Source organism: Lathamus discolor, chromosome 3 (genome assembly GCF_037157495.1).
Source record: "Lathamus discolor isolate bLatDis1 chromosome 3, bLatDis1.hap1, whole genome shotgun sequence".
NCBI classification, from domain to species: Eukaryota; Metazoa; Chordata; class Aves; order Psittaciformes; family Psittacidae; genus Lathamus; species Lathamus discolor.
This window is the reverse complement of record NC_088886.1, coordinates 12738692-12766464: the sequence shown is the minus strand read 5'-3', so window position 1 is coordinate 12766464 and position 27773 is coordinate 12738692. Positions and strand designations below refer to the sequence as shown.

Sequence of the window (27773 nt, the reverse complement as noted above, 5' to 3'; positions counted from 1 at the left end):
CTGATCATTGTCTTGATGAAGAAATTGTTCCTAATATCCAACCTAAACCTCCCCTGGCGCCGCCTGAGGCTGTTACCTATTGTCCTATCACTTGTTACTTGGGAGAAGACAATCAGCCCCCACCTCCTCTCTCCACCCTCCTTTCAGGTAGCTATAGAGAGAAATAAAGTGTGCCCTGGGCCTTCTCTGGGCTAAACAGCTCCAGTTCCCTGAGCCATTCCTATCAGGAGAAACATGCAGTGGAATTAAGGTTTTATTCAGGCATTAAGGACTGAGCGTGGCCATGAGCTCTTACGTGTGGGTTGTGCTTACTTTCAAGGTTGCACTTGTACATTTAGCAAGCGTTTAGTACACCACCATCTGTGACAACCATAGTCAGTCCTGCCCGAGGGGACGTCAGTGTCCCTCCACTGCCTCTCTCACTCATTCAGCCCTGACCACACTTGAAAGCATCTGCTGGAACTGCGCTGTGGGCTCCCAGTCCTCGGCACAGCAGCAGCGGATCAGGGACAGCACACGCTGCCCACGGGGGCGCTTCTCCACGTTTCTCTGTGACCAGTGCTGCTGGCGCGGGTCCGGCCGCAGGCTGCATTTGCTGCCAGCAGTTCGCCGAGTGTCAGCTTCTGCTTTGGCTTTGCCTGCGCTCAGAAATCGTAGGAGTATAATTAGCCGGGTTAATACATTTGATTGGCACGTGCCTGGTGTGTGTCACCGTCCAGCCTCCAGAACCCGTTAGCTCACTGGCGCACCGCTCACACTCGCAGGATCAGCTGGGCTGGAAAAGGCCTCTGAGATCACCGGGTCCAACTTTCACCCGGCACTGCCCAGCCCCCCACCAACCCTCGTCACGGGGGCCCGCAGTTAATGTCGCTGTTTAGCACCCACCGCTTCTGACCCCACGCCAGCCACCACGAGGCTGCGCCGGCTCCGGGCGCCCCGCGGGCGGTGCGGGGTCCCCTGGTCCCGCCTGGGCCGGCCATGTCTGACAGTCCCCAGCTGCCGCTGAGGCGGGCCAGGCTCCCCCGCCCCGGCTCCCCGGGCCGCGCTGACGCCGGGCAGCGAGGCCCCGGCTCCGCCGCACCCGCGGCGGGTGGCCCCGGGGACCCACGGGGAGGCGGGGCGCAGGGCGCCCGCCCGCCATGGCTGCGGGACGGCCCCGGCCCGGCCCCTCTGAAGCCTCGGGTGGGCCCGGGCCTCTCCTAGCAACCGCCCCCTAGCGACCGCCCGCCGGCGCTCCGCCCGCCCGCCTAGCAACCGCCCCGCTCCCGGCCTCCTGATTCGCTGGCCCGCCCAGACCGGCCGTCGAATTCCTATTGGCTGCGAAGCGGGAGCGGGCAGCGATTGGCTTTCGGCGGCGGAGGCGGGGCGGGGGGGCAGGGCGGGGCCCGGGCGGTGGGGAACGGCCGCGGTGGCGTCGGCGGCCTTGCCGGGCTCATTGGGCGCGTGGTGCGCAGGGGCGCGGCGGCCGGGCGCCGGACGGGGGGGGGCGGAGGCGGCGGAGAAGAGGGACGCGCTGCTGACGTGAGCACGCGGGGCGGGGGCTCGGGCCCCTCCGCTTCGGAACGGGCTCGCCCCGGCCGGGGAAAGGGAGGGGGAGGGGCGTGAATCGGTGGCGTTCTCCGCCGTGAGGAAGGGAAGGGAGCCCGTAGTCCTGACGGGCGGGCGCCCTCCACCAATGAGGAGACAGGGCTGGTGCGGACCCCGCGGCGATTGGCCGGCGGGCGGAGGGGGCGGGGCGTGCGCCCGCGACGGGACCCGCCCCGAGAGAAGTGGGGGAGGGGTGCGTGGGGTGACCCGCCCCCCCCCACCCCCCCCCGCGTCCTACCCCCTCTCTTCTCCCCTCCTCCGTGCAGGGCTGGCCCGACAACATGGCCTCGGACCTGGAGAGCCTCAACCCCGGCGCTCGGATCATGACCTTCCGCCCCACCATGGAGCAGTTCCGGGACTTCAGCCGGTACATCGCCTACGTGGAGTCGCAGGGCGCCCACCGCGCCGGGCTCGCCAAGGTGCTGACCCCCGGCCCCCCCCCCCCCCCACCGGCCTCCCTCCGCCCTTTGTTTACCCCTCAGCGCCGGCGCGGCGGCTGTGCCGGGCCGCGGGTGCCCCGCGATCAGCCGGTGCGCTTTGCTTCCTGCAGATAGTCCCTCCGAAGGAGTGGAAGCCGCGGCGGTGCTACGATGACATCGACGAGCTCGTCATCCCCGCGCCCATCCAGCAGGTAGTGACGGGGCAGTCCGGTCTCTTCACCCAGTACAACATCCAGAAGAAGGCCATGACGGTCCGCGAGTTCCGAAGGATTGCCAACAGCGACAAGTATGGCCGTGCCACGGTGCCACTGCACACATAGTCACTGCGGCGGTTGGTCCTGTTGTCCCAGTTCCCCAGGGCCAGGTCCTGGTGTCGCTCGGAGGTGTGAACGTAACGCCCTGAGCAGATGAGGTGTGCTGGTCAGACCGGCTGCGTGCGCGGGGACCTTTGTCGCTCGTGTCATCTGGTAATGGCAGGGGATGCATAACACCAGCAGAACTTTCTTGTTTCTGCTGCGGATGCCTGTGCGTGTGTCAACATCATAGAAATATTTGGGTGTAATAGCAGAGAAAGGAATGTTCTTGAGGTGAAAAAGGAGACAGAAAAAAAAGACTGCTTTAAAAGGAGTTTGAGCAAAACAGCCTAGGAAATAACTATTTAGAAAGAGCATTGGAATTGCCACCAGCAGTTGGTTTGCTGCAGCTTATTTTATCTTGCAAGAGCAGTACGCATCAGTTATCTTAGGATTCTGTTTCTCTAATAGAGTAATTTAATGAAAATTACTCTTTTATGCTATATATGTAACTGCCAGGAATACATATATATACACATACACACATACTAAATAGGTGTTAAGAGTGTAAATTTGATCCCTCAGTTCTGCACAAAGAGGCCAGTATACAGCTAGCAGGGAATGGACATCAAGAGCAGATATTTTGTTGGTAAACAGAGCATGGTTGACCAGTTCACTAGCAGGTGAGTCTGGAAATGGTTGTTACATTTGCAGTGGTACAAAACATTGGTTTTGTTGGTTTGGGTTTTTTTTAAGCTGTTCTTTGTATCATTTCTGGTTTTGATTATATCCTTCCTTGCTAAGTAGCAACAACCAGAAAATGAAATTGTTCAGACTGAGAGAAGTGCACAAAGCAAAAATGAAAGCAGGCTGAGAAATGGGGAAAGCAATTTTCTTCCTGATCCTTTGTTCCCAAGTCTCACAGGAACGGAGCTGTGGCTGCTCTCACTGCTTTTCTGGGAGTTAGGGTAGGGGTCTGGCTGATAAACATGCACTGAGTGTTTTTATTGTAGCCTTTGATTCTTCCAGTGGTGAAAAACACTGGTTTAGACTCGCCAGTTATCAAACCTCAAAGTCTTTAGTATCTTTGTTTGGGTTTTTTCAGGTACTGCACACCCCGCTACACGGACTTTGAAGACCTTGAACGAAAATACTGGAAGAACCTTACGTTCAACGCCCCTATCTATGGTGCTGATGTTAATGGCACACTCTATGACAAGGTAGGAAAACTGTTGGTTTTCAGGTAAAGGTTATTCTTGTATATCACATTTCAGAAATGCTAATGTAGCATTTGACTCGTAACTTTTTCTGAAAGAGATGATAGTCTTAACATGAGTTCCAGCTTCTAGAGTAGGCAGGAATGCAGTAAACTTTATGTTTATAATGTACTTTCCATTTAACCCAGATAATTTAGGCTAATAGAGGTCACAATGAACCTTTGTTAGCAGTTCAGTATAATACAGTTCAGTTAAGAAAACAAAAACTGCTGTTGCCTAATTGTTGCTTTTATGCTGCTTTGTCCTGAAAGGCTTATGAGCATTGGAAGTGTTGATCAGTGAACATGCACTGCTTTGGTATCCACCAATGCATATATTTTTGTGGGACAGCTCTGCAGCCATTATGTGCTAGGATGATAAACATTAGAAAAGGGCATGCATTCTACTTGCTAGTCTTCTAAGTTATGTTGATTTACTCTTTTAAAAAAGATGTTTGGAATGAAAAGTGTTTTTGTTCAAGAGGATTCAGGCGTCGGCTCAAGCTCACACTGTTCTCTGGTGACTAGTAAACAATCAGTATCTAAGCTAGCATCATACAAAACCTTTGTTTTACTTGAACTAGCTTGGTTTGAGCTGTGCCAGTAGACAGTTTGTCTTGATACGCTGTTTCACAAGTGTCTGATAGCTTTTGCAACTGTCATTTTAGCTGTGTGGTTCCATTCTTCATAATGTACATTTAACATGAGGCTTGTGTTTTGCAGCATGTAGATGCGTGGAATATTGGCAGATTGAACACGATCCTCGATATTGTGGAGAACGAAAGTGGCATCACCATTGAGGGAGTGAATACTCCTTACCTATATTTTGGCATGTGGAAAACTTCCTTTGCTTGGCATACCGAGGACATGGATCTCTACAGTATTAATTACTTGCATTTTGGGGAACCCAAGTCATGGTAAGATTTTTATAGGGAAGCTTCTAGGTGTAGAAAAACAGTACCGTAAAACATTGGAGTCAGCATCATGGAGTTAAGAGAGTTGAGTGCACTGAAGGAATTGCCTTCCCTCCAGTGTTGCACTGCAGTTGTATCTGGTGACAAGAACACTAGAAATTTATAAGAAACTGCAGAGCAGTGCATGTCCTCAGTAGCATTTGTTTGGTTACCTTCTGTAAAGTCTATTTGCTGTCCTGATGTAAAATGTTCCTCAGAATTATAATATGCAATAGGGCCAGAACTTGGAAAACTTGTTTATGATTTCCTGAGGCCCTAAAATGACCATACAGAGGTATACACCTGTTGTCACGCAGGCAGTAGGAGAACGGGCAAACAGATTTTTGAAATGTAGCTGTTTGTCATAGATCTGAAAGCAGGCTGGTGGATCTTGCTGAGTGGTTCATCCATGGTCTGAGTTTTCGTGACTGTTTGTAGGGGAGGCTCCCAAATTTTTCTGTAGCATGGGTTGCATTTTAAGAGTGAATCATTCCCTTCTGTTCACAAATAAATTTCTCAAGCAACTTAACAATTGTTTCCATGGCACTTCTGTTGGAAGCTAGTATTTTTGGCTGCCTTTTAGTACAACTTTGAAGTAAAAAATAATAGCTAGTGCCACGTGACCAGTGAATAACCCAACGCAGTGGCAATTGCATGGGAACACGAAACAATAGTTACGTCAGATAAACCTGGTGGCCATTGCTTCTTTCACAGTAGTATGTGGAAGAAGTTAACTTTTCTGATACTGTAGTCTGATTTGTTTAACAAGGACCTCTATTCTATTTATTTAAGAAGGAACTAACAAGCACTCAATATTCTAGAGTGAAATCAAGTTAAGTAGGTGGGTTTATTTACTGTAGTCAGACCAACTAGGAGTTTTGTGGCACCCTTGAAAAGGTGAGTACAGAGAGCGATATAGTCCCAAAGAGCACACCACAAGTTGTGTACATGTTAAGGATGTGTCATTGTGTCTTAGTCCCATCTTGGTCTGAGCAGCTGGAAGAGATGATTGTTTTCTCTCCTGCTCTGTGTTCCTCCTTACACTGAGTGTACTAGCGATTGCACAGCTGTGAGCTGAGATGGGTCAGGAAGTGCTCTTCTCTTTCTTCTCACAATTCATGTTTCAGTGTAATTAAATACATAAGACTTTTTACTTCCTTGCCTGCTTAAGCACAAGTCAGTGGAGGAGATGGTCAGCTTTTGGCTCTTGATTTTCCTTGGGAGAGGTAGAAGTCGTTGATACAGTTTTATAGCTTTGTCTCATCAAACTTTGAAAGAGACAGTGTGGAGATGGAGGACTTTTTTCATTATTATTATAGGTAATTCATGCCTCCATGCCCATTTATGGTTTCCTTTCTAACTTTGAGATTTTGTCCTGTCAGTTGAACTTAACAGACTTGTTCTTATGACTGCAGGTACTCTATTCCTCCAGAGCATGGGAAGCGACTGGAGAGACTTGCAAAAGGTAATCACGCAGTTCCTGTCCTGCATTTTGTGGAAGGTGGGAGGTACAGCTTCAGTGGGTTTCAGCTCTTTTAGAGTACAGCATGCCTGTAGTGTTCATAAGAGCACAGGCTGGCAGACTGAACTGATAATTTGCCTTTTAGGATATAGATTATTTTATTTCTGAGTGTTTATTTGTGTATACACACAAGAGAAATGTCATATTACAAATTATGCAGTTGTGGGCTGTCTGACCTTTAATGAGAAAATTCTTAACTATTGATGATTAGAAGTGGAAGGTTATAGCCAAGGGAAGAGCCTTCTGTGTGCAGTCTTCCTTATGCTCTTTCAAACTGGCATCTGTTAAAGATAAATCTCCAGGACTTGTCCTTTTTCTTCAGGATGCAAGCTAGCACACTTCAAATCAGGTGGCCCATACTTGTAGGCCTAGGGAAAAATACTGTTTAGGCGTTAACTTTTCCTAGAAATTACAGAAACATTAATTTAATTCACAGCAGAACAGTAACATCTCTCCTTGCCTTTACTTCACAGGTTTCTTTCCAGGAAGTGCCCAAAGCTGTGAAGCGTTTCTCCGCCACAAGATGACCCTCATCTCTCCATCAATCCTGAAGAAATACGGCATCCCATTTGATAAGGTGTGGAGAAATAATCATGATTGTACCAGCTCAGTCAAGGCATTCATGCAGCCCTGTCTCATCTCTAGCAGCAGCCAAGAGCAGAGGAAAACAGGAACAGGGAGGGTATAACACAATCCTTTCCCGCTGTACCACCATTTACCTGGCACTTGGGCCTCAAAGAGTTTGATGTTTGGGTTTTTTTTTGAACTTAAAACTATACACAACATCCTGTGTTAGATGAGATTAGCTTCACAGCTTAGCTGTGTAGTCAGTGAAGAGACACTGCTCTTTTTCTGTTTCAGATTTGTCCCCTCCTAAGTTTGCTTTGTGTGGTCTGCTTCCTTAGTAGAAAGTATGGCTTGTTCCCTATTATTTTTTTTATTACATTAATAATGTTATAGATGTCCTTACTTTCCAAGGTGATAACTTGCCACCCACTTTCCCCCCCACGCACACACATTGAAGGTCTAGTCTTTGAGTCCTTACTCAGAAGTACTGTCACACCTGTTCTGTTGTCATGAACCTTGTTAGACAGTGGGGCTCTGTTGAAGGGCAGCAGTGGAAAGCTGATCTAGAGTTGTATTTGAATATGAACAGTGAAAGGAAACAGTAGTAGATTTCCATATTGTGCATGAGTAGTAATTTTAATTGGCCTTAGATACTGTTCAGCAAAACCTGTAGCTGATACAGACACCTTTGTGACCTTCAGATAGCTAATCACAAGAGTATTTTGTATGTATAATCAGTTCTCCCTGGCAGTGTTCAAGGCCAGGTTGGACAGAGCCTTGGGTGACATGGTCTAGTGTGAGGTGTCATGGCAGGGGGATTGGAACTAGATGATCTTAAGGTCCTTTCCAACCCAAACCATTCTATGATTTTGTGCTATTTTGACCAGTCATGTTTTAGTAAAAGACTGTTGAGTGTTGCTTTCCAGTAAGCAGATATTAACATAAGTAGGAGAACAGTAAAGGTAAGTAAGTGCCAAGTCTGTCCATTGCAGCAAGTAGCTCCAACCATCATCTGTGAGCAGGGGTTTCAGATGTACTGCATGTGGCGTGCAGGAGCTCCTTTTATTCAGACACATCAAGTAAACTCTTAAACTGTGAATAACAATATGGTATCTCAACTGTCTTCTAGGTGACACAGGAGGCTGGAGAGTTCATGATAACCTTTCCTTATAGCTATCATGCTGGCTTTAATCATGGCTTTAACTGTGCTGAATCTACCAACTTTGCTACTCTTCGGTGGATCGAGTATGGAAAGCAGTCTGTACTGGTAAGCTGTCTGTACTGGTAGGTGGTCTGTTGCCATCAAGTAGGTTATTGCATACAAATAACCTATTGCTCTGCTGCTCGTTAGGTCCCCAGTGTTTGTTCTAAGGGAGTGAATTCAGTGCTTTTTCCATTTAAGATGTGATATTTGCTTTCTGATACAGTAACAGTGTTCAGTCAGCCTCCTGTTTCATGTCCTTGTTTCAACTATGGATAGCATATAACAGGATTTTTAGCTTTATGTGGATCAAGTGAGGCTTCAGAGAAAGGGAGGGACTGGTTGTCTTACCAAAGATGAAAGGGTATGCTTGGTGGTCAGGACTCATCAGTATTTTGTCTGGTATTTTAACTGTGATTTATTGATTGTTCAGCCTGGAAGTATGCCTTTGGTAACTTAAGTCACTTATCAAAGTAAATGTCTTAGCTGAACCTTTAGACTGGATGGTGTTATATCCCTGTAGAGGTGCTTTATGAACATGCCTTATATTTTCAGAACTTCCATTGAAGTTCTAGTTCTAGTACAGCTAGTGCTTTGAAGCACTAGTTGTAACCATGCCCAGATGAGAAGAACCTCCACTACTCTGAGTAGGCCCAGTTTGTATGGCTCTGACTTCCTCATTAGGGTCTCTGGTTTTGCTGGCTTTTTTTATATGAGCTCATTTTGAAGTAGTCATCCACCAGCAACTCTGTAAATAGGCTGGTGAGGGTGAGCTTGCTTTCTTCATTATTGTGATAACATCTGGTTTTCTGTTCTGTTGGTTTTGCTGGCTTTTCTGCCCAGTTCTTAGTAACTTAATGTACACCCTTTTGATTTGCTGGGAAAGTCTTGAGAGTTCGGAGGCTCAATTACATGTAACTGTGGGATTCTTTAGTTACGCTCCTGAAAGCAAAATGAGGAGTGCAGAGTAGAATTGTTGAGTATGTGGCCTTGAATATTTTCTGTGATTTCAGTGCTCGTGTCGGAAGGACATGGTGAAGATCTCCATGGATGTGTTTGTGAGGAAGTACCAGCCAGATCGTTACAAGCTTTGGAAAGCCGGGAAGGACGTGACTGTCATTGACCATGCTCTTCCAACCCCGGAAGCAGCAGAGTTCCTTAAAGGGGATCTCATGCAAAGAGTCAAGAATGGGAAACAGTGTGCTGAGGAAATGGAAATAGGAGAGGTGTGTAAAAAGGAAGTGGACGAGGATGAGACAAAAAGGTAATGCTTTATGTAGTCCTCTGCTTTTTTCTTGGATTATTAGAAATTGGACCCAGCTTAGTTGAGTATTTGCCATTCTGACAGAACAGCAGCAGTCAGAGTAAGCAATAATCTGTTTCCTGGGAGTAGGGTTTACTCTTTATTTATTTTTACATTTTTTTACTGTTTGGGTCCCCATTGGTGAGAGTCTGTGTTAGACAGGAAATGCACCAGCTTGGAAGGTGGTTCTTCATCTTTGGACAGACATCCAAAGCCTGGATTGGAAGTGTGCACCGTACACTGGGAGGCCAGAAATAAAAGGGAGTGCATTGGGATCATGGGGCAGTGCTTGCTAGCAGATTCCAGTACAATCAGTGCTGCAGGCTGCAACATCAGTTCCTGTTACTGAAGGTGGGCAGGCTAATTATCCTACCTTTCACAGTTAAATTTTTCAGCCAGTGTTAGCTACTGTTCCTAAAGCTGTCTTTGGTGGTGCTCCTGTGAAGGCAAAGAAAACAAGTCAGAATAATTTGGAAACTGTTCGGCTTCCCAGGTGCTGTTTCATAAAGCAGTGGTCCAAACCAGGCTGTATTTTGTGTATCCAGGCAGAAATTCAACATGTTTACATGTTCAGTAACCTGACATATGGAATTGTCTTCTGCAGCATCCCCAAGCATCGCATAGGAACAAAAAGGCACAGGGTCTGCCTGGAAGTGCCTCAGGAGGTGAGTGAGAGCGAGGCCTTCCCCAAGGAGGAGCTGAGCTCTGCGCAGTGTGAAACAGACATGTCAGAGCCTTGTGAGAAACCTACGAGTGAAGTTGTGCAGCAGGGTGAACAAAGGGTCAAGCTTCCAGGTAATCATTCCTCAAGCTTTATCCTGGTACAGCGGGACAGGGTATTTTTCTTCAGCGAGTGAAGCTGCTAGAGCTGAATCTGGGGCACTCTTTCATATGATGCTAGTCAGTAGGATGTTGTCTCAGACACAAGCTTGTCAGGCCAAGGCAAGCACTTCAGAAATTTATTGTCAAGAGAACTGAGATATTACCATTTGATTTTTCAAGACCAGAGGATGCATCTAGAATGATTTTATGCTGTGCCTGTTAGTCTGATTTGTCTGACATTTCTGCCACTGGCTTGAGTAAATGAAATAACCACAGCTTGAACTATTAGGTTTTGTGGCCTATGTATAACTCCCCAGTGAGAACTATGTAAAACAAATTGTTGGGGGAGAACAAAGGTGTAGACAGCCATCCTGTAGCTGCTTCAGTGACTGACTGACCAGGTGGGTCATGGAGATGTTGCATTTCAGCTGAACTAAAGCGGACAGGAAGTATTACATGTAACTTGCTTCAGAAATAGTATTCCTAGGTTTTGATTTTTGCTCTTTTATTTTGCTTGCCTGCACACAGAAATGCATTGGATGCCTCAGTAGTCCAAGGTCCTCTGCATTCCTGTCATGTACTGTGACCTGCTTATGGAAATTGCTTAGTAAAACATATGCAGACTTCCTCATGGTATGGGTCTGGTGTGCTCTATAGATGTTTTATTTGTAATTTTGCAATAAATAGGCTGGAGGAAAAATAATACGGCTTGTAAAGGGTTGATTATTCTTGTTCTTAAGGGAGAAGCAAGGGGCCTATAGAACAATGTAGGAACAGGGCAAACGTGTCATTCCTCCCTCTATTACTCTGTTTTCCAGGCTTTTACAGCTTGTATTTCATAACCTTCTATTGGTTTGTGGGTTTTTATTTTTCTGTTGAGTCTCCCGTGAACCCTTGTAACCTCTTACCCACAGCATCATGTAGCCAGGAGTTGGGCTGTTTAGCTACACAGTATAAAGGATCATCTCTGTTTATTTTGAACTCACTGTCTGCTGTTTTGTTTGATGAACCCCAGTTCTTGTACTAGAAAAGGCAATGAGCAGATGCTTTTATTCTCTCTCTCGCTAAGGCACCCATGATTTTATAGGTGTTTGAATTAATGACCTACTCTTTATATGACTCAGTGTTTCTTTTTTATATGCAGTAGTTTGCTTTCCTGTTTGGCTTTGTGCAAATAGTCTCTCTGCTGCCCAGACTTTTTCTGAAGTCATATCCTTTCTTCTAGATCGTGTGGACTCAGCTAAATTTGAAGAACTGAAAACAGTGAAGCTTGAGGAGGAGGAAGAGGAAGAACAAGAAGCAGCTGCACTGGATCTCTCCATTTCACATGCTTCAAATTCCACTTCAGTGTTGCCAACTGCAAAGCAGAGTGCAACGCCCAGTGTTCAGTCAAGCTCGCCTGCGTATTCTGGTTCCTCAGACTCTGAATTGACTGATCTGTTGGCAAAACGAACTGTTCCTGGGCCAGCTGGGGTGCTCACAGTCCACAGCTATGCTAAGGGGGATGCCAGTGGATCTGACAGTGAGCAGACTTCAGGAAAGAAAGCCAGTGCCACCGCCAGTGTGAGTGAGCAAGAACTGGCAGAGGTATGAATGGCAGGAATACTGAAAGACTGAACTATGTGGTCACGGATTTGATGTGATAGAACTTCCTATCCGTTCAGATTATGTGTTTGTTCCATTGGTGTTTGCATGGCAGGTTGCTTAGCTGTTAATGTGGGTTATAATGCCTATGGGTTTGGCTAAAAAAAAAAAATGAAAACAACAAACCAGTCTTACCTCTTCTAGAAAACAGTCCCGTGTTTTGAGAACTTCTTTGAATTATTTAAGTGCTTTCAGGGAAAGGGTAGCTTGGTGGTTTTGACGTGGGATTGTTACAGGCTGATTCAGTTCTTTCTATAGTAATAGACACCTCTTTGTACCTAAAATTAATGTAGTTCAATCCAGCCTTTATTATGACCACATTAAGATGTTTGAGGGGCTTTTTATATAAAATCATCTACATTTGTATGTCCCTTGAAATATACAGAACAAAAAATTACTGACTGGGAGAATGTAAATCTTAAGTGTTTAAGAGCTGCCAACGAATGTTTCATTAGACACCCAAGAGAAGGCTGTAATAGTTAAAATCTTACCTGCTGGTGTCTTTTTGAATTATTCTGTTTTCCTCTTTAAATCTGTGTTTAGAGACTGGGAGTTCAATAATGATTCTTCAAAATTCAGGAATCACAGAAATGGAACAGCAGAGAGGCAAATCTTTTGATAATTAAGCTGAAATTAAGCAAGAATTCTGATGGATATTTAAACTAAAGAAATTCTGTTGCTGGTACTGATGTCTCCATTGCATATGCCCTACAGGGAAAAGGTGAAATTTTGAAAGGGCGTACATGGTTTTTCCCAGTATGGTGTATTTCAGAACAATTTTTCCGTTAAATGTTAACTGGGAATGCTAATTTCCATTTGAATAAAAGCATTTCTGCTTCTTAGTAGGCTTGTAGCCAGCTCCGTAGGAGATCAGAGGTAATGACTGTTATGCTCTCTTCTGGCTTCTTTTATGAAAAGATTTCTAAAGATGAGAGGTGCGTTTAAGATTTGCTTCTGCTTTCAAAGGAATAACATTAAAAATAAAAAAAAAAAGGAGGCGGGGTGTTCTTAGCTACTGAGAGACTTCCTGGGCTGTTAAAATCATGCCCTTTATTGCCTTGCTTGTCAGGTCGGTAGTAATTTTGTCAGTGTGTCACTTGTTTTTTACATACGGGAAGGGGAAATCACTATTGTTGTAGGTCTCCTTCTTCTAGTCTCTCAGTGCAAATAATAAGCAGAGAGGGTGAAAGTTTCCATTGCTTAAAATAAGTCAGTGAGGCTTCATTGGCAGCTTGAACTGTACATGGTTTTTCATTATTTTAGTATTTTTAAATTTGAGATTTTTTTTTTAAGTTTACACACAGGATTTCTGCAGAATGCACGAGACTTCTTACAGAGAACCATTCAACTTGTCTGTCTTTGGTTTTGCCTTTTACACGATTCTAATATAAACAGACTTGCATAAAAAGCTACACTGGAACCCATGAAAAGTCTCGGTTCTAATCGCTCAACAGAGGTAGTACAGCTCTACCTGGTTTTCCATATCAAAAGAGCTAAGGGCAGTTCTTTCAGAAAGTTAGTTCAGAGCTGAAGTTAGCTGATGTTGAGAAGTAAAATCATGAAAGCATGTGTACATTTTGTGGAGGTTTCTTTAAGTTCAAAATAAGTTCCTTTTAAAAGTAATGTCAAAGGGACATGTGCTAATTGAGTGCTGAATTGCTTCTCCTTGTCCAGGCAGCAAAGGAATACATAAGATCGCTGAAGGAGAGTAAGAAGTCCAAGGGTCGTCGCCAGCCATTGAGCAAGCTCCCACGCCATCACCCACTCTTGGTTAAGGACTGCATTAGTGATGATGGTAATTAAGCCTTGTGCTCTTTGGGGAACTATAGAGAGGATCTTAGCTTCTGCTGTGTGGGGTATTCCATTAAGTAATTGGCAGTAAGCAGGAGTCAGCAAGGAGTCTGCATCCTACACAAGGATCTTACCTCATTTTTTTGTGCTCACATCATTAAAATTTTCTCTTGAATGGTGTCTTCTTTCTTTCTCTTCCATTCTTCGGAATCAGAACTCCGAAAGGAAACTTAAACTAGTACCAGAGATTTGCATAACTACTCCTGTCCTAGAGCATTCCAGTAATTGATGTAAATATTAATGAGTTAAAACAAGCAACACACAAACAAAAAATCCAACAGCACCAGATTCTTTTGGCTGACAGCTTTAGTCTTGATTTGGAGCTGGTGCTGTTCTCACAGTAAGACTGTCTTGTGTCTGTACGGTTGCTGTGTTTGTAGAAGCCTCTTAAAAAGGATAAAAAGGAGACCAAGCTACTGGCTCCCGTCACGCTTCTGTCAGTTTGATTTCTGTCAGTCTTTCATCTCCGTTCATAACTTTGCATTATCTAGTTTCATTTGCAAGAAGGGTATCTGTAAAAGGACACATAATCACTGAGTTAATGATCTCTTATCACAGAGGCATCGGAGCAGCTAACTCCTGAAGAAGAGGCTGAGGAGACAGAAGCATGGGCCAAGCCACTTAGCCAGCTGTGGCAGAATCGGCCACCAAATTTTGAGGCTGAAAAAGAATACAATCGGACCATGGCTCAGCAGTCTCCTCACTGTGCTGTTTGCATGCTCTTCCAGACCTACCAGGTATATAGACCAAGTCTGTTAGTGTTACCATGGGGATAACTGAAGAGGTTGCTGCTGTGGTGCATAGTTTTAAAACTGTCATTTTGCATATTGCCAGTTAACAAAAGCTGTATCAGTGTTGCAGTCTTCCCAAGGAATTGTTCCAGGAGAGCACAGTTGGGAACCTCTCAACACCTGTGAGGGGCTGTTTGTGGGTTCCCAGAAGCTTGCTCAGCTGTTCAGCAGAAGCTTTTGTGTCTGTGGCTTTTGCTTGAGTCACTGAATGGAGCTCGAATGTTGCTTCAGCTCACTATAAAATCCCATTTCTCTCTTCCAGACCTTCACTTCTACACTTACAAACAACACTTTAACTCCACTCATATTACATGGTCTCTGGGGAGCTGGCAAGAAAGAACCTTTTACTTAAAAGGATTTAGGGTTGTGTTTGTGGATAGAAAGCTGTCTCGTCTTGGAGTGTATCTGGCATGTGGAAATGTGCTTTAACAAAGTGCAGCTGTAGCAATGCATAGCTTGGGGTTGGTTGCAGAACCCCTTTGTCATGTTGATTGAATGCTTAGGCAGGAGTCCCATACTGAATTTTTTGGTGTGCCTCAGCTTGTAAGGTAGCTTGAATAGTTATCTGATTGTATGTTAGACCTGCAATTTAGAGATATTTTTCCCTTCCTATATGTTAAATATATTTGATTCATCTGAGATCACTGTGATGGCACTAGAAATACGTTCACCGTAGTTTTGGAAATAAAGACCTCAAATTTTTGGTGAGGGTTTCTATTGTGTATAGTTCCTAATTTCCACGAAACCCATAAACCATAGTTTCAATCCAACCTTGCTATTTCTGTCTGTGGGTAGATTCTTGTCAGAAGCTGCATAGTACCTGGGGATTTCACTAGTGCTGGCAGTGTATAAAGTTAACAGTTTGTCAACACTTTTAAGTTCTGTGAGTTTCTTTTTTCAGTTCTAGATGCTGTTAAGCAGAAAACTCTAGCTGCAGGTCTTCAAATGTCTGTCCACACCGTGCAGTGAAGTAGAAACTTCCAAGATTTGAGCTGTGGCTAGGTTCTTCGTCCCAACTTCAGAAAGTCTATCGCAAGTCTGGGAACTCACTTCAGTTACCCATTCAAATAAAAAATTGGTACAAAATGCCAGACAAATACTCACTTTTCCTTTGTGAAGAAGAAAAGTATCTAGCTGCTTGGTGGGGAAAAGAAAGTTCCATTTTCTTCAACTTTGTTACAGATTTCCTTTGGTCATCTTCATTAGGGACTGGACTGATAGGACAAAGGGTAACGGGTTAAAACTTAAACAGGGGAAGTTTAGATTGGATATAAGGAGGAAGTTCTTTACTGTGAGGGTGGTGAGGCACTGGAATGGGTTGCCCAGGGAGGTTGTGAGTGCTCCATCCCTGGTAGTGTTCAAGGCCAGGTTGGACAGAGCCTTGGGTGGCACGGTTTAGTGTGAGGTGTCCCTGCCCATGCAGGGGGGTTGGAACTGGATGATCTTAAGGTCCTTTCCAACCCTAACTATTCTATGATTCTATGATTTAGTCTTTTGCTTAACATGCAATGTTCAGAGTGAATCAGCAAGTTTTACAGAATCTGAGTAAACAAGACTTGTTGAAAACATGTCAGTTTCCTTCCAACTGTGATCCTTAACTGGACTTTTTTGCTATGTTTGATGCACTGTAGGAGGGACAGTGCAGCTTCATTCTGTTACTGCAGTTTCTGCTAATAATATTTTTAAAAGATCAGGCAAACTACTTCATGGTGGCCTATAAGGTACAAAAGATGATATGAAACTTTTCTTCAAAGAGAAAGATTAATTTCTTTTTAACTGTTAATGGTAACTTTAATGGGAGCATACCTGTGTAAACTTTGTGTGTAATTGCTGTTTGGTTTTACATTGGTTTAGATGAGCGGATTCCAAAAGATTAGCCTGAAAATTTCCTGAGCTTTAACTGGGAAACTATGTTTTTACATAGTTTTTTAACTGGGAAACTATGTTTCCCAGGAACAAATTAGTTTGAAAGCCCATTAGACTGGTTTAGAGCTATACTAGGAAAAAATAACAGGGATTGTAGTAGATACCTATTTGTGTGATCATAATCCTCCCATACTGAGGTAAGATAAATGTACGGTGTTGGATAGCAGTGTTGTTATCCTCTGTATTAAGGGGTGGGGGAATGCAGCAGAAGAGTTGAGCATAGAACATGAGGTGGGGTTGGTGTTTCTTCTGTCAGAAGAGATGCAGTTTGATCTTGTTGCTCTTTAGAGGGGTAAAGTTCAGAACTTACGTTTTAGCCATTTTGGCAGAAAATAATTTCATTCTGAAGCTGCAGTATCTAAGGGTTTTATAAACTTAACTGTATTTTCACCTAACCTACTAACTCTTTAATCTTTCAGCGCCTTTATTCTTTCTTTAAACCAGATATATGTATGGAATAATGGGTGAGTAAAGATGATGTGAGACAGTTTTACTTGTAAAACTGAAATTCCTTGTCCATCTGTTATAGGCAGAGTGTGGAGGCAACAGTCAAAGCTCTGGAGTTACTCCAGCTGCAGTGGATGGGAAGATCCGAACCAAACCCCTGATTCCTGAGATGTGCTTTACTGCAACTGGCTGCAGCACTGACCTCAATCTTTCAACCCCCTACTTAGAGGAAGATGGAACCAGCGTACTCATCACCTGCAGGAACTGCCATGTCTGTGTTCATGCGAGTGAGTGCATCCAGACTTGATCCTTAACTCTAGTGTTCTCTGTAGTAAGTCTGTCCACATAGCAAGCCTCTACCAGTCTGTATAATGTACAAATAGATTAACTTCAGCCCTTTTCTGAATGGTACGTATTCGAGTGCTGGCCATTGAAATACAGAGTTAGCTGCATGGATAACTTCAAATATCTGCATCACCCTGAGGCTCATTGATTTTAATTCCTGCTTTACTTCTTGGTCCTAGGGGAATGGGTCTGAGTTTAGGTAACCTCCTGACTGACATATGTCTGGTTTAGGTTGTTATGGTGTATCCCCTGACAAGGCCACTGAAGACTGGATGTGCTCCAGATGTACAGAAAATGCCTTAGAAGAGGTAAAGTTTCTCCTAAGATTCTTACAGATGGAGCCTGGCATATCTGGGAACTTGGTTACAAAGTTCATTTCCATAGTGGTGTTGGTTTGGGATTATTTTGTTCTCTCCTGTGGAGAGAAGGCAATTCAGAAAACGTTTAGGAGTCGGTCTCTTGCATTTTGGTGCTTTTTAAGCTGTAACAGCATATCCTTTTAAGTAGTGCAAAGCTGCTGAGCTCACTTGGGTCTTGGGAAGATGTTCTGCATGAGTGTGGCAATAGCTCCATTGTCTGTCTTAATTTATGGTAGCTACTATTTCTAATCAGAAAAATAGCTTTTGTTAATAACTGGGGAGGTGTGTGCATATGAAGAAAACAAGAACAGGATTCCCTCAGAAAGCTCTAGATCAGTAGAACAGGTTAAACTTTCAAACTGTCTTTTGTCATGGCTTTCCAGATCCTTTTACACATCCTCAAAGGATATAGGATATTACAGTTGTAAAAGGAATCCGTAACAAGCGAGTTAAACAAGTCTTCAGTGGTAGTTCTGCTTGCTTTCAACAGACTTGGAGTCTATATTTGTTGCCCTAAGGGCAGCAGCTTTTGAGAGCTAAAGGGTTGATCTGTACAAGGGAGTTCTCTTCTGACACTGAAACTATTGTCTTCTTCTGGGTATGCGTTTTGAGGGGGAAGTTCTAAAGCAAGTGTATTGCTCTGGACTTCACTCTTACAGCTAATGCTTTCTTCCTTGGGCCAGGACTGCTGCTTGTGTTCATTACGAGGAGGAGCACTGCAGAGAGCCAATGATGACAAGTGAGTGTTCCAGATTTTTTGATCTTAAGGGAGAGGCTCAGTTCCTAAGTAGGTAAGGGTAAGCTAGTAAAAGCTGGTGTCTGTGTTTGGTGTAACAGAGTGATCAACACCACCTTTCGTATTCTGTGTTATATGATAATATAATATCATATATTAGGTGATAAAGTGTGTTTGTTGCGTTCACACACAGCAATCTTTGTCTCTTCAGGTAGTGCCACACTCTCATTCTTCTGGTTGCTTAGCATTTTATAGCACAGAGGTGTAATGTGCAGAGGTGTAAATGTACCACATAAAAATGAGGTTTCTGATGAGATGACATCTTTCAGTACCTTCTCACAAAGGATTTTGGTTACTCCATGTAATGTGCTGTGGCTATGGAGACAAATTACAACCATTGCTTTAAGTAGAACAGCATACTGAAATTCAGGCTACTTCTGCAGCAAATATACTGCATACAGCTGCCTGTTCTGTGTTGTCCTATCAGGCAGGCTTTTATAATGCAGGCATTCAACCAGCACTAGCCAAACTAAGTTCTCCTGTTAACCAGTTAGTAGTACAATGGAAGTGTGAAGAAGTCTTGGGTTTGCCCCACATGTGCCCGGTTACTAGCAGTAGGAAGGAAGATTACACTGCTGCTTCTCAGAGGCTACTTATTGTGATTTCTGTGGCAAACTTCAACAGACCTGTATTTACTTAAGCTCCAGAACATCCTCTGTCTGCCTAATGCATATTAATTTCTTTTTCCCCTCTCCTGTCCTGACAGATGGGTTCATGTGATGTGTGCTGTAGCTGTACTGGAGGCAAAATTCGTGAACATTGCCGAGCGGAGTCCTGTAGATGTTGGCAAAATTCCCCTGCAACGTTTCAGACTGGTAAGGATGTGTTTCACTGGTGGGGTTTCAGAGTGTCTCTCCAGTCTGTTCAGAATCTGGAAGACTTTTGCTCATCCCTGCAAACCCAAAGTCATCTCTCAAGACTGAACAATTTGATCTGTGCTGTTCTTTGTGTGGGAAACAGCAATTGTCCCTGTTGCCATTTTTTGATTCTTTCCCTGTTTTTGTATCTATTTATTTGGATGAGAAGCCGGTAAGGGGGCACAGTTTTCCATATGTGGCAAATGACATTTATGCAGTGTTACAATGGTGATTTTTGTTGTTTCTTTTAGAATCTCTAGTATGTAACTTGCTTTATTGATTGCTATTGAGCATTGAAGTGCTTCAGGATATGCGAGGCATTTGTGTAATGGGTGAATATCTTCTGCAACAAAGCAGCTGTACTTAACTCTTCTAACAGCTCACCTAGAGGGGAAAAATATTTTAACTGCTTTGCATATGCTAATGCATTACAGATAACATTCTTTTCCTACAATAGCCCATCAGGCCTGACCCAGGTGTAGTTGGGCCACTAGTGGTAGTGACAGAATTTTAACCGTTAATTCTGTGGTCTTTGCCCATTATTCTAATCTTGTTGTTTGTCTTTCTAACTTTAGCTGAAAAGGCCCTGTTGACTTCAGAGCATTATAGGATGATTTAATCAAAGATCTCCCATTGCTAGCATCTTTGGGTTGCATGCTCTGTGCATATTGAGCAGCAGGCATTTAATGTACATTGGTTTTGGCTATGGGTTTACTTTATGAATTATTGCCTTGTCATAAGCTAGAACTGGTAGCCTTCTGCTTCTTTTTAATCAGAAACCAGCAGTGCTTCACAGGACGGTATCAGATTTAGACCAGCTAGCTGTTTGTGTGGGGTAAAAGCTAGTTTAAACCTCTAGTTTCCTGTCCACAGAAATGCATCTTCTGCAAGAAACGAAGAAAGAGAATTGCAGGTTGCTGTGTACAGTGCTCACATGGTCGGTGTCCCACATCCTTTCATGTCAGCTGTGCCCAAGCAGCAGGAGTCATGATGCAGCCTGATGACTGGCCATTTGTTGTCTTTATTACCTGCTTCAGGCATAAGATTCCATCTCAGTCAGAGGTGGGTAGATGGATGATTCCCTGGAATTTGAACTGCAGGATCTTGGAGGGACTGAAAAGTTTTAGATTGTGGGATTGATTCTTTCAGTTCTTCATTGAAGGCTCTCTCAGTATAATCTATATAATTATATAGTTCAGTATAATCTAACTGGTGTTGGATTCTGATCTCAACCTTGCTGCTGCTCTGAGTGACCTTAGTCACTTTATTCTATTTTGGTTTGCAGCCCAGAAGCATTCAGAGCATTACATCCCTCCTGTGGTTGTTGTAATGAGAAATAATAGCACTTTTTATATGTTAATATAAAATAGATGGTGTTAGCAGCTGTGATACTTACTATGCAGGAGTTAATGCTGGGACTCCAGCAGGCTGCATCAGTGGTCACTGAACTTCTTAAGTGATTGATTAGTTTATAAAGTTTTCATGTAGCTATTTTAGCTATCAAAACCACAACAATCTGTTAGAGAATATTTACTGTAAAGGCCTTGCATTGCTCTGAAGAATGACAGCTTAATTTATTAAGTAACTTAAAGGACAGCAGCATCTAACAGATCAGGCTTTAAGCATGTGAAAGTCCACAGGCAGAACTTTTCTAAAAGTGCTGCTGATAGTATCTTGAGTAGAGTTACTCAGCCTGAACTGAAGTATTTTGCTTCCTTGTCTGCCAGCACTGGAGCTGTGGTCCCCAACTCATTCTTTATGAGTCATTGTATAAAAAAATTCCTTTTTTTTTCCTCTTCTCAGCGAGCTAAGGCTGCACTCCAGGATCTGTCACCTGGGCAGATAGTCATCAGCAAGCACAAGAATGGTCGCTTCTATCAATGTGAAGTGGTCAGCCTTGCAAAGGAGATTTTCTACGAGGTTAACTTTGATGATGGTTCCTTCAGTGACAACCTGTATCCAGAGGACATTGTGGTATGTCGTGCAGTGGGAGTGTGGCTCCAGTAGAGGGCACATGATGCGAGGCAATTCTTGCTGCTGCAGAGCAGATACACCAGGGGATGTGGTAACTGTTCCAGCCCTAGGTTGGGCTGTGGCTGAGATGTGCTGCAAGATGTCCTTAGGGGTGTTAATGAGTCTGACTAAACTGAGGACACATAGGAACAGGTGTAACAGGGAGTGCAGCTCATCTCTGGCTGCTTAGCAATGGTAGGTCTGAAAGAAGACTTGCTGATACATGTGTACCATTCTTGCATGAAGTACATAGAAGTTGGGCCCACTATTGGGATTTAAAGATAGATGATATGGATGGATGTGTCTCAGCCTAGTTCTTCATCCCTAAAATAGAGTAATTGTTGGGGTGGTGTGCAGTGTGATTGGGATGGACTCCCTGGGGGTTTGCTGAATCTTCACATAAGGAAGTTGCTTACCCTTTTCCTTGTCTCTCCCACCTTTCTCATTCATGCTGTAGAGTCGAGACTGTCTTCAGTTAGGTCCCCCTGCCGAAGGGGAAGTTGTACAAGTGAGATGGACAGATGGACAAGTTTACGGAGCCAAGTTTGTTGCATCACATGCCATCCAGATGTACCAGGTACAGAACTGAAGCTGATCATGGTAACAGGGCTGTTCTTAAAGCCAGCAGAGCTATGGGAGAGTCATGCATAAACACTTCAGGGGAAGTTACTCAGTGTTGTCAGCAATGCCAGATGCTGGTAACAGTCACTGGTGTTGAAAGCAAAGTTGGTTGCTTGTAGCTCTACTCCTATCTAGCTACCTACATGAAAGTGTCAGCTTCTGAAAAATTCCTGGTCTGTAATTCTTCTGCAAATTCTGTTCCTATAGGTTAAACTACCCAAAATAAGTTTGGGTTTGCTTTTCTGTATTCGGTAAGTGCATCATGCCTTGCATGCTTCCAAAAGGTGCAAGGTTCAGGCCCTATTAAAGTGACCAGCCAGGCTGTCTTGTCAGGTATTACAAGAATAGGCTAGAACTTGCTGGGCTGCTTCATTTGTCATGGGATTGATGAGGTTCTGGTTCAAGTCTGTTGCAGTGTGCATACCAACACATGTATCTTATAAAATTCAAGTGGTAGAAGGTTATTTCATGGAAGGCCTCTGTGGGGAGGAGAAGGCAAGTTCTGGGTAGCTTTGGGAGGGTTCTAACTTCTGAGACTTCTGGAAGAACAACTTCTGTTTTTCTGCTAGGTGGAATTTGAAGATGGGTCGCAGCTGATGGTGAAAAGGGATGATGTATATACGCTTGATGAGGAGCTTCCTAAGAGAGTGAAGTCAAGGCTGGTAGGTAAACAGGGTACAGACTTCTACTAAAGAAGCTCATGTAACTTCGTTTGTTCTTGGACAGCAAGCTGAGAGCATGGCAGCAAGAGGTTACAATCTCGTGCTCTCAGTTGTTGTGAAGCTTGGTTGATCAGGCTACAAAAGAAAGCTCTCACTCTGATGTGACTTTAATTCTCCTTCTGCAGTGATGGGAGTTTACAGTTAGTGTTTGGGACAGCATTTTGACACCCTTTCATGCCTGTATTTGTAAGTCTCATTGTCTACTCCCATTACAAAGAATGGCCAAGCTCCTTCCCTTATGCTTTGTTTGGAAAAGCTCCTGCTAGGGTGGCATCAAGACAGCTGGCCACTTCTTAAAATTGCAGAATAATTCAGGTGGGAAAGGACCTCTGCGGGCCTCTGTCCAGTCACCTGTTCCAAGCAGGGGTAACTGTGAAGTCAGATTGCGTTGCTCAGGACTCTCTCCAGTCAAGTTTTGATTATCTCCAAGGATGGAGATCCCGCAGCTCCTCTGGGACCTGTTCTGTTGCTTTATGCTTCCTGCTAAAAAATACCTAACTATGGACACCATGCTAGGGTATCTTGCTTTATAGCATGATCGTGCATACCTTAATGCAGAATCTGTTAGAGGTTAAGGGAAGAACCATAGAATCATAGAATAGTTAGGGTTGGAAAGGACCTTAAGATTATCCAGTTCCAACCCCCTTGCATGGGCAGGGACACCTCACACTAAACCATGTCACCCAAGGCTCTGTCCAACCTGGCCTTGAACACCACCAGGGATGGAGCGTTCACAGCTTCCCTGGGCAACCCATTCCAGTGCCTCACCACCCTAACAGGAAAGAATTTCCTCCTTAGATCCAATCTAAACTTCCCCTGTTTAAGTTTTAACCCATTACCCCTTGTCCTGGCACTACAGTCCCTGACGAAGAGTCCCTCCCCAGCATCCCTATAGGCCCCCTTCAGATATTGGAAGGCTGCTATAAGGTCTCCACGCAGCCTTCTCTTCTCCAGGCTGAACAGCCCCAACTTCCTCAACCTATCTTCATACGGGAGGTGCTCCAGTCCCCTGATCATCCTCATGGCCCTCCTCTGGACTTGTTCCAACAGTTCCATGTCCTTTTTATGTTGAGGGCACCAGAACTGCACACAATACTCCAGGTGAGGTCTCACAAGAGCAGAGTAGAGGGGCAGGATCACCTCCCTCAACCTGCTGGTCATGCTCCTTTTGATGCAGCCCAGGATACGGTTGGCTTTCTGGTCTGTGAGCACACACTGCAGCTGGCTCATGTTCATTTTCTCAACATCCAATACCCCCAAGTCCTTCTCCGCAGGGCTGCTCTGAATCTCTTCTCTGCCCAACCTGTAGCTGTGCCTGGGATTGCTCCAACCCAGGTGTAGGACCTTGCACTTGGCATGGAACATACCATAGATGAATCCTGTGACCAGATGTTTAAGCATGCCTGCCCCATAAGGCACAAAATGTACTAGACTGCTTGAAAGTTAGAACAGATGAGTGTGTTCATTCTTTCAAGAGACTGCTTGTGAACTTCAATTAGCTACTCAGTTAAATTTGAAACCTGTTATTCTTTAAATCTCTGATTACAGTTTATTTAAACTTATCCCCAGACTTTTCAATTTGGTTTCTTAAATATTTTTCTCGTGGTGTTTGGTCAGTTTTTGAAGAAGGCTGAATGTTCCCAAGTGTCCTGACTTGGTTCTTCCTTACATGCAGTAGGCAGATATGGTGGCAGAAATTTGACCTATGTTCTAGTGACTAATTTTGCTTTTTGTCTCTTAGTCAATAGCTTCAGATATGCGCTTCACAGAGATCTTTGCAGAGAAGGAGGTCAGACAAGAGAGGAAGAGACAGAGAGTGATCAATTCACGCTACCGTGAAGATTACATTGAACCTGCATTGTACCGGGCCATCATGGAGTAAGCGCTTCCTGTGGCAGAGGAAGAAGATTCTCACCTCTCCCAAGGATTTAAACGTTCCAGTACAACAGGCCATATTTGGATGCTTTGAATCCAGGGGGTTTTGTTGTTGAGTTTGGTTTTTTTTCTCTTTTTTTTTTTTTTTTTTTTTTTGTAAGGAAGCTAAAAAGCTGATGCTGTGCAGTAGCTGGAAGGCAGCTGTTGGATAGTGAAACAGATCCCATTTGCTGAAGCTGATGCCTGCAGACTCTTGGTCTGAAGTTGGGTCCTTACTGAATAAGCCAGCTTTGGGGGTGTTGCTTTCATCTCGTCGAGCAGCCTTGGTTTTTTTATTAGAGACAATTTTGAGAGGTGGCAAACTCTTTTGGGAGTTATAGCCGGGAATCTTGGCAGCTGCAGAATAGTACAGTCTGTTGTTTTAATTGAATAATGTTCCTGTATTTGGGAGTCTCCCTGGTGACCACACCTGGGCTTGAGCAGGCAGTATTACTGGTGCTTGAAATTGAACCTTTTTTTTTTTTATATTTATATCCCATCTTTTTGTCACAAGCAGCTTCAGTCTCTTCTTTCTCAGCACCTCCTTTCTGAGGTAGGCTGGTCAGATCCAAGCAAATAGGAGGTGCTTGTGTGAACAGGTGAAATGTGAAATTGAATCCTGTAGGACAAATTATTTAACCCTCCATTTAATATTTTTGTTCTGATGCTTCTTTTGACTTACTTAATCTTAAGTTTACTTGTAATAGTATGTGCCTCAGAATCGGTGAAATCTGTCTGGAGCCCTGCACAGTGCAGCCTTCTAACAAGAATAGGCATTCAGCTCCCAATAGACATTCAGCTCCCAAAGAGTGAGTTTTAAATTTCTCCCTGTCCCCTCTAGGGCAATAATGACCAAAGGGACAGAGTCCTAACTCTCCCTTCTTGAAATCCGAGCATCACAGTATTGGGGATGACAGGGCAGTGGTATCTGAAGCAGTGCAGTACCACTTGTGTGGCAGCGCTGTCTGTTGTGTGGCTGCAGGCTTTTGCTTGCAATAGCTAATACTGGGTCTGGAACAGATAAAGCATGCACTGAACTGTATGTATTACTAAAGGGCTGTGCAGTGCTCTTCTGAAGCAGGAGTGCTTCTGTGTTCCTGCCTGGCAAAGGTAACCACATGTTTTTATAGAGTGTTAGTAGGGCACATCTCAGTTGTGTTGGAAAGAACTTGCTACCCCAGCAATTGGAAGCTGAGTTAAGCTGGGTAGTATGTGTACCTGGAAGATGAGCCAACTTGCTCCTGGTAATTTAAGCATTAACACATCACAATAGGAGCTGTGTAAATACATGTTCCTTTCCCATTCTGTAGGAAAGGGATTTTAGGCTGTGGAGCAGATTGGCCACCTTCTTTTTGCATGGAAAGATGGGTTGACTTTTCCTGCTGGAGAAAGCTACAGTTATGTGTTCTCCAGCAACAGTTCAAGAGGAGAATTTTCTAGTGAAACAGACCTAATGCATCCCTGCTTCTATAGGGACGTGGCAATGTGTCTGCAAAGTCTGGATTTGTAACTTGTTTCCTTTTGTTACATAGGAACGCTATAAACCAAACTCTTCCGAAACCCCGGTGCATCCATCGATTTGTGATTAGCAATAAAATGTAGTATTGTGTAGTGATACAACTCTTGATCAGAAAAGAAATAAACTACAACTTTTATAAAGAAAAATCTTACTTAGCCCTACATTTTTATAGGGTCAGGAGGCTGATACGAGTAGCAAAGATTTGCACAACCACTGTTTTGCATAGAGGTATTCTGTCCCATTTTTGTGGTAAAATACCCTGTTCATCAGTATTGGAAGGCTTAAGCAGATTCTGAAAGGAGATAGCAGCTTTCCTTTATGGCTATTTTTTCTTTTTCCCATGTCCACAACTCCTGGTCTCAGGGTATTAAATAGTTTTCTGATGAAGGGGATAGTTGGTTTGATAAAACTAGAATCTCAAGACCAGAGTCTAGTAGCTGCAGTTACTCTGGTCTAGGCAATGGGAACGAAATTGCACTTTGATGTCTTAGCTTGTACATAAGCCTCTGTGAAGTGATGTGTTGTGAGCAGACATGGAGAAGAGCTGGCAGAGCCTTAAACTTTGTTCTGTTGGAGTTCATTTGGTATTAACTTCTCATAGGCCGAACAATACCTGTATAATACCAAAAAACACACTCTTTGTATCATCTGCCATTCTCTCTCCGGAGAAAAGGCGTCTGTGTTCATGCTTTCTTCCCAAACTGCCATATAACTTAAATGCACCTTTTAGGTGCCATGTGCTACCTGTGCTGCAAACGCTTGGCTCAACAGCTTCATCCTAAAAAGATGACGAAACAGCTGGATTTGTTTGGAGTGCTGTTGTTCAGCTGCAGCAGGTTTTGCCATCCACCTCCTAACAGTATTGTGTGACTTTGAAGAGCTCCTTTGTCTGGTATTTGTTCTAGAAGAGGAGCTTTGTTATGCTGCATTTTCTGTGGGCTCCAGATCTGCTCTTGTCAGTTGGCTGCACTGTGCTGGAAACTGCTGCCATCCTGCACTCCGAGGCAAAGGGCCTTCCCAATTTTCCCATCAGTTCTTGTGCTGCACCGTTCAAATGTGAGCATACTTTACCTACTGCAGTGATTAAACTGCATTTTGGTTTCTCCATGAACTTACAATTGGTGCCCATGATGTTTGAGGGGTGTGTGTTACTTAACTTTGAAAAACAATTGGTTTTATGGCTTGAGGTATAACAGGTAGCAATAAAAGCTCTGTACAGAGCAGCTGTCTCAAAGGTACACATGCTTTCCATTACCTGTACTTTGATCTTGATTGTTAATAATTTTCTCCAGTGGCTTGGTTTTTTTTTTGGAAGTGTGTTTATCCCCATTACAGCATCATTCCAGTGTGAGCAAAGTGCTGCCAGAGTATCAGCTAGGTGTGTGCTTCTTGAACGTGTTCAGTAGGAAATCACACTCAGTATACCCCACAGGAGTTCTGGTGGCCCTTCGTTAGGTCTGTTGTAGGTGATGCTGCAGGCAGTTGACCTTCTCACTTCACTTTTCAGGAAGCTTCTGTTTGTGAGTGGTTCAAGTTGGACCCATGAAAAGCATTTTTAGTATAAACAAATAGTAGCTTGCCCTTAATTCAAGATGAGCTTGGCAAGCTAGTGATTACTTTTTATAATGCTGAAGAAGGTGACTGTATTCTTTGTAGAGCACCTGATTGCAGCCATGTTTCTACTCGTGGGCGGACTTCTAGGAGACCTTTCTCCACCAGCAGACCCCTCAGATGACCAGAGACAGTGCTGTCAGTAGTAGGACCCACTCTCCTCACTCCTCTCTCTTCCCAGTGTTTTGAGCTGGGTTGAATTGATTCTGCACTGTTTGAGGAGCACAGCCACATACCCAAGGTTTCCAATGCGTCTCTATTCTTCTATTCTCTAATTGGGCTCCTGTTGTCTGACATGTCTGCAGTTGTGCTTGTTTCTTTTTCGATGCAAACATGGGATGAAGTCAAGACTCTGGTAGCCTGTATGTTGTTTTCAATTTGATGGAGTAATAAATTTAAATTCAAAATGGACAA

General features: G+C 44.1%; 1 protein-coding gene and 1 long non-coding RNA gene across 3 annotated transcripts; one reads left to right on the top strand and one right to left on the bottom strand.

The window, feature by feature from the left end:
* Positions 1-235: 235 nt before the first annotated feature.
* Positions 236-2540, bottom strand: LOC136011581 (uncharacterized). Its single transcript, XR_010611419.1, has 2 exons — positions 2063-2540; positions 236-638 (listed from the first exon to the last, which is right to left on the bottom strand). It is a non-coding gene; the product is annotated as an uncharacterized LOC136011581 (long non-coding RNA).
* KDM4A (lysine demethylase 4A) lies at positions 1369-27773 on the top strand. Of its 2 annotated transcripts, none has more exons than XM_065673563.1 (22): positions 1369-1446; positions 1854-2006; positions 2138-2313; positions 3426-3540; positions 4299-4492; positions 5944-5993; positions 6524-6627; positions 7747-7884; positions 8832-9082; positions 9726-9916; positions 11169-11530; positions 13262-13382; positions 13997-14175; positions 16685-16889; positions 17179-17255; positions 17990-18045; positions 18809-18917; positions 19833-20021; positions 20763-20933; positions 21430-21549; positions 22163-22255; positions 24057-27773. In XM_065673563.1, the coding sequence occupies exons 2-22, from the start codon at positions 1869-1871 to the stop codon at positions 24195-24197; spliced, it is 3180 nt and encodes a 1059-aa protein (XP_065529635.1). In that variant the 5' UTR covers positions 1369-1446; positions 1854-1868; the 3' UTR covers positions 24198-27773. The 2 variants fall into 2 exon arrangements, with proteins under 2 accessions (XP_065529635.1, XP_065529634.1); XM_065673562.1 differs by having other exon boundaries at positions 1444-1521.

Excerpts from the sequence above, each read along its gene's own strand:
- KDM4A (XM_065673563.1), top strand. The coding sequence starts at position 1,869 with ATGGCCTCGGACCTGGAGAGCCTCAACCCCGGCGCTCGGATCATGACC. Across the intron at positions 17,256-17,989 it reads CAGAAAATGCCTTAGAAGAG|GACTGCTGCTTGTGTTCATT; the intron begins GTAAAGTTTCTC and ends TCCTTGGGCCAG. Across the intron at positions 20,934-21,429 it reads TGTATCCAGAGGACATTGTG|AGTCGAGACTGTCTTCAGTT; the intron begins GTATGTCGTGCA and ends TTCATGCTGTAG.